Source organism: Psilocybe cubensis, chromosome 13, assembly GCF_017499595.1.
Source record: "Psilocybe cubensis strain MGC-MH-2018 chromosome 13, whole genome shotgun sequence".
NCBI lineage: Eukaryota > Fungi > Basidiomycota > Agaricomycetes > Agaricales > Agrocybaceae > Psilocybe > Psilocybe cubensis.
In genome coordinates this window covers 183036-205047 of record NC_063011.1, presented here as the reverse complement: position 1 = coordinate 205047, position 22012 = coordinate 183036, and the positions used below count along the sequence as shown (strand labels likewise).

Below are 22012 nucleotides of genomic sequence, written 5' to 3'. Positions count from 1 at the left end.
CCGACGACTCAAAGAATCTGACAGGAGTATCGTCCAGTTTAGAATAACTACCAGCATGAGAGCCATCGAACACCCCCCATGTCGTTCAAACGTTTGGCCAACTCACAACATCGAAAAAGTCAGGCGACCATGCACGAAATTGCCCATACGCTTGCTACGTCAAACAGTAGACAGGAGCAATGATCTTGCAAGTAAAAAATACAATTCACTAGCGACGATGTAAATTATGAAAAAGTACACATTTACTTGTTCTTGGTATTATGATTAGAAGGGTTTAGGATGTTTCGTTCCCCGAGTCGTTTAAGTTTTTCATTGCGATTGAAAACTGGGCTTACGAAGTCCATTGCCTTCGTTTATCCACCACGGTATCCATATGTATCATGACTTTGTTTAGCTTGTTCGATCATTTATTGCTTAGCTTGGTTAGCTTTCGCCTTTGCTTCTTTCTTTGCTCGCAGCTCTTCGGCGTAAATCAGGTCAGCGTCACGGCCTTTCACCTCCGGAAGAAGGAAAGTGAACCCTGATAAACGAAAGTGAGTATCTGATAGTCGCCCCAAAGTAAAAACGAATCAACGAACCTGCACCGGCGATACAGCAACCCATGAAAACTACAATTGATAATCAGGACAACGATTCTTTTCCAAAGGCTATTAAAAAGCAATGATTAGACACGTACTCCATAAGCAGGCGGGTGTTCCGATACTTTTGCTCAGCGAATTGAACGCAAGAGCAGAGATGATGGCGCCGGCCTTTCCAGCGGCGGCTGACATTCCATGAGCGGAAGCCTTGAACCTAGTTGGGAAGACTAAATTTTACAATGAGTGCTCATAAGCTCATCTCAGGAAGAATGTTCAACTGTAACTAACCTTCCGCAGGGTAACAGTATGTTGTCCTATAAACGAATAAGTTGGATAATGTCCGAGAGCAGGAAGATGAAACGACTCACGTGTTGGCGCCGAAGTTGAAGAAGAACTGGAGGAAGGCGAAGCACACGATGAATGAAACTTTGCTCAGCGTTTCGAAGCATCCAGCCAAGATACCGACTGTAAAGAAGAAGCACTCTCAGAACATGACCAAGAAAATTTGAACACACTGAAAGTAGTACTTACGGAAAAGCGCGGCGAGTAAGAATCCTTGCACCTGAATCCATTTTCGTCCCAGGACCTCGATTGTGAGCACAGAGACATAGTATCCTATTCAACGGAAAGAGAGAGGACAGATATATTAGCTCTATCGATTTATGCGGAGAAAACGGTTGGTCACTTACCAGGAACGAACCCAAGTGCGGTGATAATAATTCCTCCAGTTGAAATCTTGAAAAGACGATTCCAAGGCGTTCCGCTAGAGCCGTCGAAGCCTATTTGCTGAAGGACAACGTTTTGGTTCAAGTTGATGCCATAAAACCTATATGGAAAACGAGGAGCGAAATGGGTTTAAGGAGTTATCAGATAAGAGATATATGTATTTAGAAGACAGGAGGACGGGGTAACAAACCACACTGATGATCAGGTGGGCATCCAATGGAAGATGGTAGGAGATAGGAAAGCAAAAAAAGTAATACATACGCGATATCGAGCAGGAACCAGCAAACAGATGTACCAATGAGCAACTTTGCATGACGCCATTCCGAGAAGTAATCAAAAAATTCTGTGTTTTGGAGGAACGTAAATACAACGCGAGAAAGTCAACCAGAATGGGCGACACCACAGTACCTTTGAAATGAGCAGATTTTTTTACCAACACCTCTGGGTCCTCTTCGGTATTCTCGATATCACTTGATGTTTCTGATCCCTTGCGGGTTTCGGTAGTGACACTTTCATCCTTCTTTGCTCCGGACAAGTTAGCCATTTTGATTTCTTCTTCTGCCTGGGCCTTCTTCAGCTGACTGATTTCATCTGTGGCTTCGGCTTCCATCGCTTCTTTATGTTTTTGAGCGGAGAGATAACGCGTAGATTCAGGGAGAGTGAGACGTTGATAAAGAGTTCCGAATGCCGGCACGAGTGATATGCCAACGATGATTCGCCACACTAATGAACGCGGTTAATTTTAGGTCAGAAACACGAGAACACAAACGGATCGTACCTCCATCCACTTTTGAGGTCTCGCCACGTCCTTCCATCGATGACTTGTAACACAGCAAAACGATGATAGTAGCCAGAGATCCAGCGAAGCTACCCCATCCCTGGTTCGCAAAAATGTACGCGAGCATTGTACCGCGTTTGCGGATGTTGGCGCGATCGGAGGTGACGGACGCGGACATTGGGTAGTCTCCACCCACGCCGATACCAAGCAGGATGCGGAACACGCCCAAATAAATTAAACATGAGTCGGGGCTAAGCGTTCCAGTGGGCGTCGTGAGGGTCAGGATAGTGGCAAGGATAATGAGCATCAGCTCCTTTCCGTCTAGCAAAAAAATTGGCTATGAATATCGTGCTTCGCAGTACGGCAGTCAGCCGGATAACTCACAAACGGCCTTTCGCCCCAATGAATCGGCGGCGTATCCTTGACCAGACGAAATTAGCACGCACGTGTATGTGGTAAGGTTGTATGCGCTGGCTCACCAAAAGCGAATTGCCCTACTACACTACCAATATTGGCACCAGCTTTCATAAAACCTTCAAGATTGGTCGGGAGGTGGTTACCCTCATACAATCGGTATTGAAGCATGGTCGCTACCGGCTAATTACGCTATCGTCAGTCCGAAGGATTCAGGAGGCATTGAACGCATAGCACACATTGATGATGAAAAGGTCGTAAGCTACAGATAAATGGTAAGTAGTTTGCCAGCAATAAACATAATAGATTCTTTACCATCGAGGAAGAATCCAACCTGGTCGAAATCAGACATGGCCAAGAACAGCGTGCAGGATGAAAAACTCACCCCAGTGATCCCAAGAAGCTTGATCTCCGCCATATTCAAGTGATATGCTGCGCGACCATCATGTCGTTCAAAATGCTCGAGGTCTGCTCGGTATCGAGCAGACGGCGTCAAAGATTTTGTTGGTTTGAGTTCGTTGGTTTGTTCAGCCATTGTTTGTGACAGACCACAGTGTGTCTGAGAGTCAAAGAAGGCGTCAAAAAGCAAATCCAGAAGCTTTCGCTGTCGGAAACACACCTGAAGCAAAGGCTTATATAGGGAAGGTGGAGAAAGCGGAGAAGGAGGAAGACATATTTATGGTCGTGTGCCGCTAAATATGAGGTCAATCAATTTTCGTTATCTGGGCCGGTATTCCATTTTTCCCACGCTCTTCCAAGCCGGAGCCCAGATGATCCACACATTTCCGGCACATCTGGTTGCTATTAAACCTTGCATGCTCTCTTTCCTCATCTAAATAGACCACATATATTGCTGCCATACATACTGTTCGAGATCTCTTCTGTATCAGGGTCTCTCGATATCTAATTTTCACCAGACATCCCAGACATTCAAATGTGCCTAAAATAGAATCATTGAGCCATCTTTGGTACCTTGTGGATTTGACGAACGTTCGTCGACTACTGGTCAACTCGTAAATGCCCCGGCCCGTTTGTAATCTTTTGGTAATGCAAATGCAAAGCAAATTGGAAGCTCATTACTCCTTGTTGACCCAGATGTCAAAAAATGGGCTCAGGTACATATGACTTGTCTTCTAACTGACCTTCGAACTCTACCGTACACTTTCGTACAAGGTCTGTTGATACCTGTTATCTTCTTCTGAAGGGAAACAACCCTGAGAATTTACACAGTACTCTTTTCCCCAACGCCATCAATTCATTACTATTTCTTTATGAATTATCACTCAGTCCCTGGACGTTCAGGAAAATGAGGGTACCAACGACCACAGTGTTTGTCAATTATCATGGCGAGAAGGTGTCATTCATTAATTGTTCACATACAGCTACATCTATTGAGGCTATAATTTGTTCGATTTTACAGAACCGCTGAACCCCCTTTCATGGTGTGTCGCTTGAATATTACGCGACGCTAGTTGGGACATGCGATAACAACCAGCCGTAGTGAAAAATGACAGTTCTTTTGTACTGTACAAGGAGTTATGACAAATACCGTTACTCCACATATGTCTATCCAGTCATTCCCCGTGAATCAGGTACTAAGTATATGACTATAAAATATTTTAAATGTCCTTAGAGGGGTACATGATCCCTGTGAGCTTAAAGAAATTTCACCGAGGGTGAGTACTCACGGTAGAAGAGTCCTTCCTGATCATGAAATTCAGTTTTGTACGAAATATATGAATGAAACCGCGATGCACAATGACCCGCCTTTCTTCAATCAGTGGAGCCCTAGTTGAGCCTTCCGTGGTTCATGAAACCGTCAACTAAAAGTCATAACCTATATGCACTGTGTTAATTTCAGGTTAATTTCAGTATAGATATACTTATACACTATGTGTCCTACTCCCTCTCGCATAAGGTGTCAGTGGCAAGCTTGGCTGTGGTTTCGAAACTCAATGATCTACTCTGCATCATTTTGCTTCTATGTAATATCAATCTTTTTTGTTGAACCAGGATGTTTTCCGCAAAACTGCAAAGTACCATTGTTATACGCCCACGGCGCGTCATCATGCATTCGTGAACTAGTCGCGATGGAAACACTCAACAAGCCCGTGACTTCTCGTTCGGGTCATGTGATATGCTTACAAATTGAACCTGGGCCACTTCTCGGACTCGGAGGAGTCAACAAGTTGTCTTCATTCTTGTACATGAACCACCACCGGAACCCTTCGTCGTCAAAGTACCTTTCATGAAACGTCGCTAGGCTGTATCACACCTAATCACGAACATTGGATATTGGAGGTTCGATCTTCCGTGGTCAACGGCTGTGTTCCATCCCCGACTACATCCCGAGCATTCATGCGACGGATTTCTAGCTACTAGGCCTTTGCTACGCCTAAACAGGAGAAACGTTCCAGTCTTTGAAACTTCCTTGACCTCGCCTGCGCTGTACCAACCTGAATGCAATTTTATCTATCTGGTGGAAGGACCTTCGACCATTTCATCTGGAAGGTCTTGTCTTCTCGCAACCGTCTAGATCGACTTGATCATGACGGAATTGATATCAGGTCGGAGCTCTACTTCAACGATGAACGGTGCTGTCTCCCCTTACTTTCAAATTACGGATATGATCGGTTTGGAAGGCACGAACCTTCAGTGGTATTTTCTCACTATCACTAGCCTGTGGAAAGGTTATTGTGCCTGGACCTGAGATAAATCCGGTAGCCATAGGCACCAGTTCCTAGCAATCACAACTCCGATAAGTTCATGCGTAATCAGCGGTCCGTTCGTAAAAACATATCTACAAATTTCCTCAGGTTTAAACGCTACACCGTCCGACATTCTTTTTTCTTCAGACATGGGCGCGCGCTGAAGTCATGTAGGTGCCATGACAAGGTGCCACAGTGAGTGACAGATGCTGGCTGGAAGTTTTGGTTTTAAAATCCTTATGTCCAACAAATCAGGGTTTTGGTCTATTACGCTTGCCTGTGGGATTGATATTTCCTCGCGCGCACGTTGGTAACTCTCTCGACAGAATTAGAACATCAGGCATCGCTGATGCAGACTAGTATTGATCACAGGCCAACTACATTGATACCCAATTCGACTCGACTCTCTGAATCCACTGCTATTAATCACAGTCTAACTATATTTTGATTCCTCTTGAAGAGAAGGTTTTGAAACTCACCGTGGCGTATCTTATGACACTCTACCCTGCACTTCGACTCTCCATGGGTATTTAATATGTTACAGCAAGTGTGAAACCAATAGAGTTGCCTGGAGAATAAACTTCATGTCGGCATACCAGTGGCCATGGTGCGGAGGTTGGTTGATCATCTGTCTCACTGAATCAATGGCGATCGCGACAAGTCTGGCATAGTTCATCATACAGAACGGGGGACACCACGGGAATGAAAGAAGCTCCGACATTGTCACCGGCACATTGTCATCTATACAGCAGGAATAAAGCCAGCTGGAACCGGGTTGCTACTCTCAGATGTACCTATAACCTTGGCTTCCCGCTACGCGGGCGGCTATTTACGACTCCTGTCACTAAAGATAAACAGGCAAAAAATAGACGCCACATACATTTTGTGGGAGCGAGACGCTACGGAACGTGTGATGGTTGATGAGTCACTATCTCAATTGAGGGAATTCGGGGTCACTGTGATAGAAGAGGTACTTTTCAACGGCGTGATATTTATTGGGCTTTCGCCCATCTCTAACACATCCTGAGCCTTCGAACCTTTGGGTTACACTTGGTCTAAATATATATCACTTCGTGGAAAGGAGTTCTATTTGAGAACGACGCATAGTATAACCAAACTCGAGCCGGCGGGCGCTGTTTGATACTTATCCTACATGGATCTCTTCAATTTGAAGTTTCATGGTATCGTATATCCCCATCGCATTATATAGAGTGAAACACGTATGCCTATAGATCAATAAGAAAATGACACCAACATTCGGTGGATGGGGATCGAAACCAACAATGATGTATACATATATTACATATACATACAGCTATTAGTAGTAGAAATACAAATCTTAAAAGCTAGCATTGATACATTATAAAGCAAATAGAGTAGAAAAGTACTATTAAAGAAGATTCATATAGCACTTCTCAACTTCATCTCTGTACTCATCTAAGATCAAAGACCGTTTAGATAAACCCTTTTCTCCGTATAGGAAAGGCCGTGCAACATCTGATAGCAAAAACGCCTAGAGAATTGATATAATCGATATCACTATCGTTCGCTTCGAGATTTAAGTCTACATACCTCTTTTCTAAGACGTGAGTAATCTGGAAGTGTCTTGTTGTATTCCTCAATCACGGCCCTGTCAAATGGGATGAGAAAAGGCCAGTCGATTTAAATACCTAATTTACCAAATACGATCGCACATAGCCTCTCTGTCCTTTCCCAGGACGGGCGCTGAAGGATTTGGGGAAACCAATATACCGAGGAAAGGCCTCCCCTGTCCAAATATAACTGCATCTTTGATATCTGGATGTGCACGAAGGGCGTCCTCTGACAAGAAAACATTTATCAATGGATATTCATATAATCAAAGATAATGCATACCAATGTAAACCGGATTGACCTATGTCGTAGCTGGCATGTTAGGCAGGATGATGATTATAATTGATTTGCACATACCGCTTGGCCTGAAGATAGTAGAATCATGTCCTTGTTCCGGCCTACCACTTTGTAAAAATTACGTTTGATAGGATGAGGTGTAAGCAAATCTCCGCAAGCATATGCCGGTTTCCCTTTCCATTCTACCTCGCAGACAGGTATCTCGTGATAACCCTTTTGGTACTGGTGGAGGGTATTAATCAGTGTCCGATAATCTATTGTACATTTGGACAAGAGGCTTACCACAATGACAGCCTCAAATAATCCGTCTTCACGAGGAAGAAGCTCGTAGTTGATCCCAGGATTGAGGTTGAAGTACTCCCAGTCAGTTGTTTGTGGCTCTATACTGAACGTTAGTGCCCTGACAGAGAATAATGTCAATCAGCTACTGTACGTACCAGAGACAAATTTGCTAATTGCCCCAACCTCGGTTCTGAATAATAATTAGTCAATACACACGCGTGCGCAGCAGAATGATTAACTCACGCTCCGTATGCGTTACAAAGCTTGACTCCATGGGAGGAAAGCTTGTCTCCCGCTGCTTTACTAAGTGCGGAGCCGCCATAGATCTGTATAGAATGGGTCCATTTCCAATACTTTCCCATCAATGACATTGTAAGGCTCACTATGCAATCCAAATTAGATAGGTAGCTGATGTTCTCGGGTTCTTTAGACCATGCCTAAATAAACGTTGTGAGCTTTGATTGTTAAAGCTATGCAATAACTCCGGCTTACTTCCAGGAAACGTGGTGACGCCCAGCCAATATCAATTTGGCTTTGCTTGTACCCCTCGTAAACCATGTCTCTATTGGCGGGTATTACAGCACGAGGATCAGCAGGAGGCATAACAGCCATTATGAATCCGACTCGTGGCTGTATTATCAGTCGGTAAGCCAACTAACCGGTGATCATTCACACGAGCTTTTACACACCATTCCGAATAGGATGTATAACCCTGCAGTGTGGAAAAACTCAGCCGATTGTCCACCTAGTACTTTTCCTTCGAAGTTGACATCCGAATACTCTTTAGAGGGAGCTTGTTTATGAGCCGAAGTATGTTGCACAACTCTGGAAACGTACGCACCAATACCGATAGAGTTTGCCCGAATGTAATTGGATGTCCATGGAATGATCTTAGGACACGAAGACGTGGAGCCTCGCATTGAATGTTAGGCTAATATTCAGGGACAGAAGCGTGCAGCCTTACTTGATGAATGAACGATTAGGGACTTCTTGGAGAAATTCTCGTGGTGTCGAGGGAGTCTGTCGAAGCTGTTATGACCTGGGTACAGCTTTTCATGAGGCGGCAAATCGACGACAACCGGAACAACTTCATCGCTGGATGACTTCGTCGCATGCATATCTGATACTGCCTGTAGTGCGATATCTCGTAAATTATCGCTAACCAGGACATGAGTCGGTCTAGCCATTCTCAGTAATTCGGCAACGACTGTAGAATGAAAGCGTGGTGATATCAAGAAGGCGGTAATCCCAGCACGAAGAAGACCCTGGCATGAAAGAAGATGTCAACTAATGGCAGTATTCCGAAACCCAAATAAATACCAGAAGATGCGTAGCATATGTCAGGTTATCTATATGTTCAGATGAAAAGAGATTAACCGCGATGGTATAGAGGCACCCGTAGCTGTACTTACTGATCTCTGCGAAAACAGCGACCACTGGGGACGTATCACTTTGAATATCCTGCCTTCCTATTGATGTGGAAATGAGACCTCCTGCGCGATGAATGGCAGGGACGACCTCCGCATAGGTGTAATATCGCATGGTACCAGACTGCGTGCTATCTGGGTGCTGGAAGGCGGTGTATGTAGGATTGTTTTCCAAGTGGAAGTCAAAGACATATTCGATATTCAACTCTGTTGGTGGCTTCACAAACGTCGGAATGGTGGTCTTGTCGATTGTGCTGACACTGATGCTAAGATATGAAAGTGCTTGCCCCATAGTGGTTTTATAATACAAGGTGGTAAAGGATTAGATACTCTGTGGGGACTCTATCTGTACAAGCTAACGTATATATTACTTGCTGGATATATTTTCGGACTAGTAAGATCTCCATTCCTCCATAAAAGTCGATGTGCCATCTCTAGGCTAAAAATAATCTGAAGCCCTACCCCAAGTAACTAGGCCACCCAGAGCCGTTCTCAACGAGGCGCGTTTAACGTTAACGTTACATATAAGCAATCAGAGCGAGAGAGCGAGCACGCGTGACTGAGTATATATTCTCAGAGAGGGAAAAGTTCACCATTATATTACAAGGTTCAAGTTTTCTCAACGAAGAGATGCTACATCGTCATCATGACTACAGACTATTCATGATGAATATTGCTAAGGTTCGCTCCTAAGAAGCGATCTTTTTTTCTTGAATGTTGCTCAAGTTACAGATATGTCTGATCATCCTTTTTTAGCACTTTAGTGAGACGTTTCCGCACAGGCAAACCGCGCTCACTGGTAATTATATGGTCTCAAAGTGACACTTGCCTTTGATTGACTGTTATACGAAGATTACAATGTATAAATTAGTCAAGCAAGGTTCATAAATATAACTGTTAGATGATGATCGTATATCAGAGTTGTTTATCCAACGCTAAGTTGGTGTCGTCCCGGACACTGATTACACGGTGTCATAAATGTATGCGGCAAGGTCTCACGGACTGATTACCATGGAAGTGATTGTACCTCCACCTGGTGACATTGATGCGCCATCACTACATAAAGTGTAGCAGTGCAAAGCAAACACACAGACAGACAGACACACAACATGAAATTTTTGGAATAATCCACTGTATTGGTACTGAGCACTGCTAATGATGCATAAAGGTATCCCTATCCCATGAAAATCTCTCGGGGATTTATAAAACTCTTAGTTACCCGTAGCCTTTCTATCTAATCAGAGTATTCAGATACCATCTCCCGAGAAGTTCAAAATGTAATATCTTCCAGTATCTTTCAAATCACTGAAGAAAAGTAATCAAGCTTTAGACGCTTGTTTTAAATCAAAATCAAAATCAAAATCAAATGCATTCTTCACGGCGAAGACTTTGTTACATTAATGAATACTATGATATTTCCAGAGTGTGACACCCATTCCAGCTGGTGCCCAATTAAAATGTGGCCTGGAGTTAGTATTGACTTTGCCCATGTGCTATAACGGTCAAGGAGGTAATTATAAATATGTGGCCGATAAAAAATAGTTGCGAATCAATTGAATAGGCTAGTGACATCAATCAATCCCAAATCCATGTTATTCATTCTCCCACTCGCTTCTACTATAAATTTTACACAGCATTCCGAGGTACACATGAGCGGATATTCAAATGTCAAGGAGACATTCCAGATAATACTATGTTTTTCGTCCGGTATAATGTATTCATTCTCTCTGTCGAAAATTGTTTTTGTACCACGCTTTCAAAGACCGTATGGTCTGCGACTGACTGAACGCCACAGATGGCTCTAATGAAGCGTTATCACACGAACTAGTGTAATACTTCAATGCCAATATTCAAGACCCTCAGTTCCATATGGACCAAAATAGTGTACATGGAATGGCGACCTACTTGACCTCAAGTACTCCATCCAACAATTGCCACACATATAATAGAAGTATACTAAAAGCAGGTACGTACTAGCTTACACATGTCAGTCTATCAAGATTGTTGCTTTGCAGACAAATTTGGTGGTACATAGCATAGTCGAGGTATCTGGGTTGGCTTCCGTAACAAAGTCACGCTGTTTTCTCGGCGTCGGAAGTGAGGCCAGCATCCTGACAACCGCTCTATTTATGTCCCATACAAAGCGGTTCTTGCCATCTAATGACTCTACGATACTGCCAAATGCGCGTGCCTGCGGTGAAAACATGTAATACGACTGCCCAGTACTAGAGGATGATTGAACATGCCGATATCAGTCTGCCAGATTACATTGGAACTTTTTAGGAGGCCGCTAGAACGAAATTGTCCCGTATCCTCGCTTTGCGTGTGTTCCAAAAGACTCCGATCCAACAATGTGAAGAGTATTTCTCCAGTAATAAGTCAGGAATACACTTTCATGTATGCCAGCTCATCATCATGAATCGTCTACATTGTCCTCGGTTTCGCATCCCACCGATTTCTCCAGAGGATAGCTAGCACCATGTCAAAAGTGTCAAGATATCGAGATAAGTATAAATGTGCGTGGCTCCATTGATTGAAGATTCATCCTTCCATGACCCGGAGAGTCGAAGAAACCGAGCTAAACGGGGTGTCAGAACAGAGAAAATACCCTGGCCAAAGAGTTTGACGCGTTTCAGGGGTTTAAGTAACGCGAACAAAAATTGTGGAGGATAGAAAAGATACAAAGGAGAAGTGACCCTTGCATGATCAAAGATTGAGCACTGTTTTTTTGCAAGATCGATGCAAACGTATCCGCGGTTGGATGATCGTTTGATGACGTTGGAGTGCAATCCGTGGCGGATGAGGTTTCATCTTGGAAGAGGAACCACCCCAAAGCATCACTGTAGGAAACCATAGGGTATAGATAGCTTCAAGGTTGCCCGGGATACTCACAGACAAAGGCATTACTTGGATCCGCAAGCTTCAAGTTCCTCCTTCTCCGCCGACAGCACCATCCCTCCGAGGCAGGTGTTGGCAGTTTCCATTTGAAATTGTAGAGCTGGCGTGAGATATTGTTTTGATAACTCTGTAGCGCGGATGTATGTGGCTTATTGGTTGACCAAGCCCACAATAATCGACCTGAAAATTGTCAGGAGTAAAGAAGTTGTTGATTGCGTGTATGAGCATGGATGAACCTGACATCAGCATCAGCCTGGCCCTTGCCGAGATCAGCGGAACTTGAACTGGTTGATTTCCGTCCGACCCCGAAAACGAGATAAGGTTTACGACGCCTGCCACCCATGCATATTGGATGTAAATTTGATAATATTTGAATCAAGCAGAGCATATACAGAATTCCGATCATCTACACGGGTACGGGTAAATTACCGTAGATAAGATGTGCTACTGCACCATATCCTCTGCAGACGACATCGACATAGGTTGTCTTTCATACAAACGAATCATAACTTTGACTTTCTTTCTTTCTTTAGGATTGGTGACGACATGTATTTTCTTTCCTGCAGACCAAAGTCAGTGTTGTGAGGAAAAAACTATTCTGATGTTTTAAAGACCTTACTCCAGTAATCAATTAGTCGCCTTGGGGATACTTTCAAGGGAACCCTCTGGTATATACCCTTCTTTCTCCATAACATTAACAACAGCGCAAACCCACCACAACGATTCTATGCTCTCGACAGAAATCCTTGGATTGTAGAAATCTTGTGGGAGAGAAAAAACGTTAGGGAAGACGTTGCACGCGTTGGCCACGGTGGTGTGTTCCGTAGATTCGAATGACACAACCTCATGCCACCTTTCCAACACTGGCTGAACATTCTCTCCCCACAACGGAGTGCGTCTTCCTCTGGCTACTGAAGTATCCTGGTCCATTTTCCACCATTTGTGTTTACGCTTCGTTGCTCCGCATTTGAGGTACATTTCATACATGTTCGACCGTATGTCTCGTACGACCACCATTTGGAAGGGGACAATGAGATCTTCGCTAGTGTATGGTCCAGCAGCATCCACTAAATGCACGGATAAGTAACGTTTTTTGAAAATATAACTCGCACTCACTGATAGCAACGATATAGAGATATGCTAGAGGAGTCGATGAGAGTGGCTTTGGTTTCGAGTCTAAGCTGAGGCTCATCCTCCAGTAAAATGCAACCTATATACCGTTCGGTCGGAACTTATATTTAGAATACAGCATTGGAGTCAAAAGGTCACAAGAAAATATCACCGAGAACAAGCTTACACGCGATCAGGTCAATCTACAGTAAAAACAAAGGTACCAATCTCTTTCGGGAAATTAGTTGAGGTATGGCTGACTCAGTTTTGAAGATTTCTCTGCAGGAAGAGCGGCTTCCGCGCTGATTGATACAAAAATACACATTCTAGTATCAGTCCAATGGCCTTTGTTTTGGGTTCATTCTCTTTCGGACGTAACGATTCCGAAATCTGCGACACTGCAAGTTTTGAAGGAGGCTACGCTCAGGATAAAGTCGCCAGTATTTTCGTTATATTGTGATCTCATTCGCTGCTAATCTGAGACTACAGAGTCTATTCGCGAAGCCATCAAGTTCAAAACTCGGCAACCTTGATTGTTTACGGATTTCGAGCCTCGGAAGAAGTCATAAATTATTGTGGAAAAATTCTTATCGAATCAGCAAGCGCTCATTGTCTTTGTGTTCCATTTAGACCGAAGTCAGTCCGAGCGATTCAAAGCAAATCTACCAGTGGATTCTTTCCACGTCATGTACACACAAAGATATATATGTAATCGGTTGTGGAAAAACGGAACGCCGCCATCCACATGTAAATCGATTCCTTTCCTCTGGTGTGCACCAGGTTTTGCATCACTCCGAGGTCCGACGGCCGCTGTCCACAAGCTTCAACATTTCTAAAGTCCGAACAGTGGACTACACATTTAGGTTTGGGCATTCCACGCATCTAAATACCATGAAAACACACATAATATCATCGTTCAGCCACGAGCGGTTAATCTTTGCTGCACAAGTAGTCACCTTTGATTGAATAAATGAACAAAGATGTCACAAACCAGTAATAGTTAGAGCCTATGTAAAAATTAATGAAACTAGGAAGTTTGTGTGTGTGGTCTGCCCTGAGACAGAAAACACAGGGACGTACTTATCAAACAAGTCAGATTATCAAAGTGTCATGCGAATGTAAACCTCCGAAACCCAAGCTTCTTTCAAAACTTCTTCCTTCCGCAGCAGTGCTGAACAGCAACTCTTCTGCTAAATGTGTTTACTTCTTTTGGAATTGTATATGTACCACCGAATGCTCAGCCGTGAAGCTGTTCAACCTCCTCGATTTCTTCGGATGCGAAGGGATGCAACTCTCGATGAAACCAACTATAAATTATAATATTTCAAAAATCTTGTACCTAAAGAACAGACCCACATCTCTCCCGCCCTAGTTGTACGCATGCACGCGTGGTTGATTGGTCGCCACGTTTTCGAGTTCCTCCTACTCCCCCCATCCGGCATCCCACGGAACTCCACATTTCACTCCCCTCTACTCGTTCTGAGCTCCTAGCCTCGCACAAACATCCCCACGCCATCGAAAGGGAAGGCAATCAGACACATTAAGTAATTGACACGCCACTTGCCGTATCACAGACCAAGTAAATATTGGGAGAAACACATAGGAAAATGGAACATAGAGCCAGAGGAATGTAGGTGTCGGGGGCATGGGCATGAACGCGGAACAGCAGGACGGAGGGGAGGAGGAAAGGATGGGGAGGGAGGAATAAAGGTAAGGACTGGATTTATCGATAATTTTTGGTTTATAGCAGATCGCCAAACGCGGCCATCTCAGGCCCGCCAGATTCGCGCATGCCGATCTCCCAGTCTGCAAAAATAAATTAAATGTAATCAGTATGACGATCGCAAGAGGACGAATGACAAAAGACACAGTAAAGAAATGAAAGTGTTTTAAATGGGAAACCAAATGTACCAAAAGGGATCTGTAACCAGCAAAAATTTAGGGATCGGCCCAATCAGGCGTGTCAAAGCCTTTTGTGACGTCAAAACAACAGAAGGAGAAAACCAACCCAGAAAAAGGGAGAAAAAGAAAAAAGAAATGAGAAACTCACAGCTATAAATAATAGTAACAGCCATCAAAATACCGGTTCCGCTACCGATCGCACCAGAAAGGTCGGCGGCGACGGAGAGCAGGCCGAGGATGGCACCGCCGAAAGCCGCAGCCGTGGGGATGACGCGCTTAAGTTCCTTGTACATCGAACCCTCACGGTGACCGGCCATAACCTGTTCACAGTATAATGAGAAACATTGCGCAACAGAAAAAAGAGAAACGGAATTCGTACCATCTGTTGGTCTTTCAGCTGCTTGGCGACGTCGCGGGGTCCACTACCAGAGATCTCAATCCAGGTCTTGCTGAACAATGCGCAGGCAGAGAGCATGAAGGTAATGTAGATGGCGGTGTGGATGGGGTCGAGGACGGCCTCCTTGATGGTGTGGGGTGGTGACATGTAGTATGCGATACCTCCAGTGGCGCGGAGCTGAGGAGAATCCTCAAGAGGCTACAAGTAGAAAAACACGTCAGAAAGAATGGAAAGTGGGGGGAAATGTTTTCATACCTCCCAAACACCGAGAATTTTAACCAACAGGTTCCTAGGGAACCTCGACGCGAGCATCTGAGATACAATGAAGACATTGCTAGTCAATGCACTCTGGAGCATAATGGGCATGTTGCTGGTATAGAACAACTTGATAGGATAGGTTCCACGTTGGCCGCGGAAGCGGTTGCTCTTCACAGGGATCTCAATACGGAATCCTTGGAGGTAAATAACCACGGCAAAGATGATAACCGTCGAGATGAGCGACATCACGTTGGGAAGACGCTCTCTCCAGAATGCCTCGCGGAGAGCACGGCCCTTATCGTGCCACGTGAACAGAAGGTGGAAGAGCGCGACTAACGCGCCCTCGAATTCGCTTCCACGTCCAATGTTGACTGTGGTAGGGGAAAACGCCTTCCAAACGATGGACTCGCAAATGTTGGTTGCGATGAACAGGTTGATACCAGAACCGAGACCGTAACCCTTTTGGAGGAGTTCATCGAGGAGGATGACAATGAGGGCGGCGACGATGAGCTGGATGATGAGCAGGAGACAGACACCAGCACCAAGGTCCGAAGGCTGTCCGTAGAGACCGGTAAGAACGTAGACGGTGGCTTGACCGAGAGCGATAATGAGGGCGAAGACTGGGCGACGAAGTTAGTACGTGTCATTCTGGCTCGCTTGTGCAATAATACGGGTGACGTGTGCGAGGTAGCGGATGGTTTGACGTGGCGAATGCAAAAAGAATGGACGAGGTAAAGAGATGGTGTCGTAGGAGTTGGAAAAAGACTCAATAAAAACAAAACTCACGTTTCTGAGCACCACTGAACAGCGAACGATCCTCCTTCAAGCTGAAATCGACGTCGATAAGGTTGGCACCCGCCAAAAGCTGCATGATCATTCCCGAAGTGATAATAGGCGTAATTCCAAGTTCCATGAGTGTTCCACGGTTAGAGGCGAGGATGACGCGCATCCAGTAGAGAGGGTCGGAGGAGTCGGAGGACATGATACCGTACAGGGGCACCTGAGAGCACACCAGGAAAATAAGGAGCGTTACCGCCGTCCATAGTACTTTTTGGTTGAATGGGACCTTTAAGTTCGGGCGTTAGGACGTGTAATTGGGCGTCTTTTAGAAGCTGGGAAGGCATACTTTGCGATCGGGTGAGGAAACTTCTGGTAGTATGGGTAAGAAAGGCCGGACGAGGTTGAGGAACCGAACTATGCAGCTAAAGTCAGTATTTCGCGCTGTTGAAGGGAAAAAAAGATGGTAAACATACACCCGCTCATGCTGGCTTCAACGCGGGGGGATGGTGAAAGTAAAGAAAAGAGAAGTGATTTGGCGGAGAATACAGATCACTCGCCACCTCACCACTTTTCCAGACGTGGCACCTTATGTAAGCACACACGTCCCACTATTGTTTGCATCGCGCGTGTTTGCCAAATACCGCGTTGCTATGTTTACTCGAACCAAACAATAGCGATGGACTTAACAATTTGAACGCCACTCGCCCACAGCGTGGAATATGTGCACCCGATATCGCATCACTTGGACTCTGTTCTTGTCAGAGAAAAATTTAATTGTATGGATATTTAATCATTTATTTCATGTCGCAGTCAAAGACAATACGATAACTAGTTGATATTAAGATAATTCAAGTCCGCGATCACCACAAGACCACCATGGGCTCTTAGGTTCTGTTTGACGATGAGGTATTCTTGTGTGGGGACCCCTGAGGTCTTTTGGATATGATACTTGGATCGATGGTCCCATTCTCCAAATTAAGTTGACTGGGTGAGTACTGACTTTGGTCTGGCTGCTTCATCAGCTCACCGCCCGTTAGCTTCAGGTGTTCATGAAGCAGCTTTTGGAGAACTTGATAGGCGTAATCTGTCGGGGTGGAGTTTTGGTTGGATTCTTCGGTAAAAGACATGGCTTGTTTTCAGGTCGGGCAGTGAAGTCGAAGTAATTTCTTAGCTTTATTTATATGCTGGCACAACGAGCGTCAATGCGGGACATTGACAACGAGAAAAGCGCTCAAACTCGGGACCAGGGGCGCTTTGGATCCATATGGGTGCTATAACTCGTCTCTATGGCTTCGTAACAGGTATGGCCCAGAGGCGGGATGGTCCATGCACCATTGGCAAGAGGTTACAGTTCCAAGAAGAGACTTGAGAAAGGGATGCGCGGCAGATACTTACTAAGGCTAGAAGCAGAGCTTTTCACATTTTTCTCTGTGTCGATGCCCGATTATGGGTGATGTATTTTTCCATACTCTTCGTTACACAACAATGGTTAGAATATATAAGTCAGAATATGTTCCTAACTTGCATCCTGCAATACCCGTAAGAAGTCCGCGTTCTCTTTTTGGAACTGAGTTAAAGCTTTCCTGAGATTCTCTGCGCTGTAGACATCAGCCTGCTGGACCACTGAAGATATAGATGGATTAACAATTGAAGTAAACAATAGTTTTGGATGAACGTACTGATAGAGTAATGGTGAGGCAACTTTTGTATCATGTCATACTCGTGAATGATCTTGTGTTCAATGAGGCATTTAAATTGAGGGATGTCCCATTCGTCTGCGATAGGAAGGAGCTCCAAAAGGTCGTTCAGCAAAGCAGTCAGACCAGCGTCTGCTGTTGGAGCAGGTCGTTTGAAGTCGCCCGTGTACGCAAAATCTACCCATGTAAAGCGATCAACGTTTGGTAACCAAGTCAAAGCGCCAAAATACATACCCAACAATGCTTTGGCTCCGAAGGTTGAGCCAAAGAATTTTATCTCTCCCGGTTTCGTCGCCGACCATCCTTGAGCGTGTCTTCGAACATAAGGCATCGTGGCAGCCAGGAACGAGTAATGCGCACGAAGCTCAGGGTCATCCTTAGCGGGAACTGTAGCACTCGATTCGGTAGCAGTCGGGATCAAAGCAACATCCGTAAGTTCAGCAGCCTTGCGCATTTCGTTAAATGTGTTTCTGAGATCTTGGGTGACATTCCTGACGTTCTGAGTGGGAGCTGCCATGATTAGGTTCAAAGCTTTCATGGTGATGCATCCGGAGGCATCCAGAAGATTGTTGTACCGGTCAAGGAATTGCCCTACCCTTTTCAAACGAGCCGTATCATAGTGGAGCCCTAGTACCATTTCAGTGCCTCGAGACCAGGCGTTGTCCCAGGTGTCATTGCGGGGATCATTGACGTTGAGATACAAAGGCATATTTCGACATTCTAGAAGATATTCCTTGGCATCATCGATGTGGGCATTAAGCCAGGTATATGTTGCGGCAAGGTCGTCGATAAGGGAGGCATCATTGTTGTGATGAGGGGCAATCCGCAAAGCAAGAATTTTAAGATGTTCAACCTTTTGATTACATGGTGTGTTTGTTACTGATTAAACTGATAAATTTAAAGCTAATTGTACGTACCACTTCTTTCGCTGAAGGTATGCCTATGGTCGGGTTCAGAGCAATTACCTCCGCGGATGGGTCTCGATGGAAAAGGGCACGCTGGGTCCAGGCGATGGATTGTATATGTTGGCGAACACAGAGAGACGGGGACACCAAAAGTGGCAATGGTTCATCGAAATATCTCTCCACATCATAGGTTGCGCCTTCTCTCCGCTCCTGTTTTCTGCGAACAAAATTTATACTGTCTATTGAGTTCCATTTATTTTCGTCCATCATAAGCAGCGTGGGAAGCTGCGTCTGGTAAACTTCATACGCTGCGTCCGACATTTCGAAGAGTATGTTGCGCTCCAATACACCATTACGATGTAATTGCAATGCGTTTTCAATTGCACGAGCGCACATTGCAAATGTTTGTGAGTTCACCTGATGATTAAGGCCGAGGCCACGAAATTGGTCTTGCAAGCCTTGGAAGGCGGGATGTACAAACGAGGATGGCTGAGTGAAATGCAATGTCGTCGAGAAAAGCGGCATTCGATCGTCAAATAAGGTGCCTATTGGTCGCAGTATACCGTGACGGTCTGGAACATGAAGGCATGCATGTCGGACCTCATTTGGTGGCAAAGAGATCATTGAGGCGACAAAATCTTTCATAGCAGTGATGCCTGCCTCGTTACCTAGCCCAATCTGACGAGGGACGTCAACTACATCCATAATTGCTTTCGCCGAGAGGGTTTTGGGTGGGATGTTAGCCTGTGAAAGGAATTGAATAAAGGTGTAGAGAGTGTATGAATATTCAGAGACGACGATATCCGGTTTCTGGAACGGGCGTATGCGATTTGGTGGGACATTCGATGGAAGTAATTTTATTCCCATCACAGAATGCAAGCTCTGCCCTTCGAATGTCTGCGCATTCCAGATTTCTATCCGTTTCAAGAAGTGCGGAGAGACCAAGCTACCCTGCGTATTCCACTTAGATATGGTCGCTGGAAGATGATTTCGTATCCAGTGTGAGAAATTTTGTCTTTCAGCTTCTGTCAAATGCGCCAGGTTATATATCCCTTTAGCTTCCATACACAGCAAAACATTGCTGATTGTATCGGCGAATTTTGGCTTGAGGTATCCGTCAAGGATTGGATTGGCGGTAACATTGACAATTTCAAGTCCCAATTTGTGAAGCATATTCGCAATAGGTGGCTCGATCGCAGGTGAACGCCCATGTGATTGATAAACAACACGGTCATTTTTACATTCGGATAACTTTAGGGTGCGGGAAGAACCTTGTACAATCTTCCCGTCTTCAAGAAGCGTGAGGTTAGGACTTGCAGGTAGGATAGGAAATGCTCTCCAGAACAGGTCAAGCCATGACTTCTGAGCGTCTGGACCCTTCGAATTGAGTTCCTTGATGATAAGCCCCGCCATACTACTTGGTGTAATCTCGACAACATTGATATTCTCGTCCTCAAGGAGACGGTTTGCAGATTCGAGGGTGTAAACTGGAGCCATGAAACGCCCCGTAGAAAACAACGCCGATACAGTATCGGGTACAGATCGGTAAACAGCGGGCATATTTTTGTCCGGTATTTGCACAAGTGTTCCAGAGGCTAATACGAGAAGGGGGAGCATAGCAAGATCGTCTTCTTTACGTACATAGTCCATAATCCTGGCAATACCTTTGGTATCCAATTTTTTCGCTGAGATAAGATTCCGCATAGAATGAAGACCGGTTACAACAAGGACCTGTTTGACAAATCGTCCATCAACAGTGCTGGCGGATTTGCAATTTGCCATTCCTTTTAGGTGTTCGTATAGAACAAATTGAGGTGCTTTGATGGATGTTAAAAGCTCCGTAATTTGAGACGGTTGGGAAGCAGAAAAGACAGCGTCATGGAATGCAATCCAATCATTCGTAGCATCTTGAAACAGTAACTTGGTTGATTCCGTTAATATGCCGTAAAACGCAGCCTGGACAAGTCTTGATATATCGTCTTTAGCATTAAGAAGCCACCAGACATCGCGATAGAAGAGTTTCCTTTGTGAGCTGTGTACAAGGTAGTCAAGACAAGACAAGTAGAGCGGTGGAATCAGCTCTTTCAAGATCCATATATTGTACGCTGTCTTTGGATCCAGTTGGTTATCGCTTCCAGCAGGATGCATAACAACATTTTGACGATTTGAGGAGATAGCAAATCGAGAATTGATGTGGAAGGGCAGCGATATCAATTTAGGCAATTGCAGAGTGGAGAACAAAGACGACGTGCTGTTTAGCACGAGGCCTCCAGCGTTATCGGTTCGAATAGCCAACTGAACAGACAACGGAGATTCACGAGACAAGTTTAATCCCTCGGCAGTGGCGGAGTGAATCTGGGGAATTTCTATGCCACTAGACGTCACAATGAACCATTTTTCAGTGATCGGAGCCGATCTACCACAGCGATGTTTCAACGTCAAAGTGTGACGTGTATAGCGGTCATCGAGGCCAATGGGAGATTGCCTACTTGCTTCAAACGACCAGAGGAGATGATCTTCATTATCAGATTCCGCGTTTTTATACGCGGAGATGCGTTGCAAGGTAGTGAAGAAAAACGCATTTGCTGACAGTGTTTTGTAAGAAGACTTGACCATATCATGAACATCGAGAAAGGAGGTTTGTTGCTCGCTGATGGACGATTTGAGAGGAAGAATAAATAATGTCTGCAAAAAAGGTGATAAATATGGGTCGTCATTCGTAGTGGTGATGCTTACCCCTTCAAAGAACCCCGATGACGCAGTGAACTTGAACAAAGATTCATACCCTTTCAGCTGGTCTGGGAATTGACTGTTAAAATGACAGAGTGTTGATAAGCATTCAAAATAGTGTATACAAAACGGTAAACGCATACTTCACAACTTGTTTAATTGTACGTCTCAATGCAGTTCGTTTTCCATGTCTCCTTGGAGGAAGATTTTCACCGGATGGATCAAGAAACATCACATATTCACCGGATATCACGGTAACAACCTAATATTCCAGTGTTCAGGGAGATGAATTGTGGATATTATGCCAGCACTCACATCGGTGAAATAGTAGAAGCTTAACGCGCCTAACCCATGACGTCCATGGGTATTTGCCAACCCACGCTTTCCGCCCAATCCAACATGACGTAGACCCTCGAAATCTGCTTCAGAAAATATGGCATCATTGAATAGAACCAAGCGCGAGCATCCAGCCAGCTTCTTAAATGCAGGAGAAAGGAAACGCTCCCCGACATCCGTGGGAGTATTTAACATA

General features: G+C 44.8%; 5 protein-coding genes across 5 annotated transcripts; all 5 read right to left on the bottom strand.

Annotated features, from left to right (window-relative positions):
* Positions 1-407: 407 nt before the first annotated feature.
* Positions 408-3031, bottom strand: JR316_0012792 (putative metabolite transporter C2H8.02; the record flags this gene model as incomplete). Its single annotated transcript, XM_047898411.1, has 14 exons — positions 408-520; positions 579-608; positions 677-792; positions 947-1043; positions 1110-1193; positions 1268-1404; positions 1566-1647; positions 1713-2027; positions 2083-2403; positions 2467-2502; positions 2562-2679; positions 2736-2758; positions 2812-2830; positions 2882-3031. 14 exons carry the CDS (start codon positions 3029-3031, stop codon positions 408-410), a joined length of 1641 nt encoding a protein of 546 aa, XP_047741959.1.
* A 3563-nt stretch (positions 3032-6594) lies between these two features.
* JR316_0012791 (Adenylate-forming reductase Nps10) lies at positions 6595-9095 on the bottom strand (the record flags this gene model as incomplete). Its single annotated transcript, XM_047898410.1, has 15 exons — positions 6595-6717; positions 6777-6834; positions 6884-7025; positions 7080-7098; positions 7155-7316; positions 7377-7474; positions 7532-7566; positions 7620-7702; positions 7760-7813; positions 7869-8006; positions 8066-8169; positions 8218-8289; positions 8341-8641; positions 8697-8725; positions 8789-9095. 15 exons carry the CDS (start codon positions 9093-9095, stop codon positions 6595-6597), a joined length of 1725 nt encoding a protein of 574 aa, XP_047741958.1.
* A 3233-nt stretch (positions 9096-12328) lies between these two features.
* JR316_0012790 (uncharacterized protein) lies at positions 12329-12893 on the bottom strand (the record flags this gene model as incomplete). Its single annotated transcript, XM_047898409.1, has 2 exons — positions 12329-12768; positions 12818-12893. 2 exons carry the CDS (start codon positions 12891-12893, stop codon positions 12329-12331), a joined length of 516 nt encoding a protein of 171 aa, XP_047741957.1.
* A 1659-nt stretch (positions 12894-14552) lies between these two features.
* Positions 14553-17275, bottom strand: JR316_0012789 (translocon subunit; the record flags this gene model as incomplete). Its single annotated transcript, XM_047898408.1, has 7 exons — positions 14553-14617; positions 14862-15033; positions 15093-15308; positions 15366-15988; positions 16155-16434; positions 16495-16562; positions 17149-17275. The coding sequence occupies 7 exons, from the start codon at positions 17273-17275 to the stop codon at positions 14553-14555; spliced, it is 1551 nt and encodes a 516-aa protein (XP_047741956.1).
* Positions 17276-17664: 389 nt separating this feature from the next.
* JR316_0012788 (Sacsin) lies at positions 17665-22011 on the bottom strand (the record flags this gene model as incomplete). Its single annotated transcript, XM_047898407.1, has 6 exons — positions 17665-17771; positions 17828-18698; positions 18763-21435; positions 21487-21559; positions 21624-21742; positions 21796-22011. The coding sequence occupies 6 exons, from the start codon at positions 22009-22011 to the stop codon at positions 17665-17667; spliced, it is 4059 nt and encodes a 1352-aa protein (XP_047741955.1).
* Between the last annotated feature and the right edge of the window lies 1 nt (position 22012).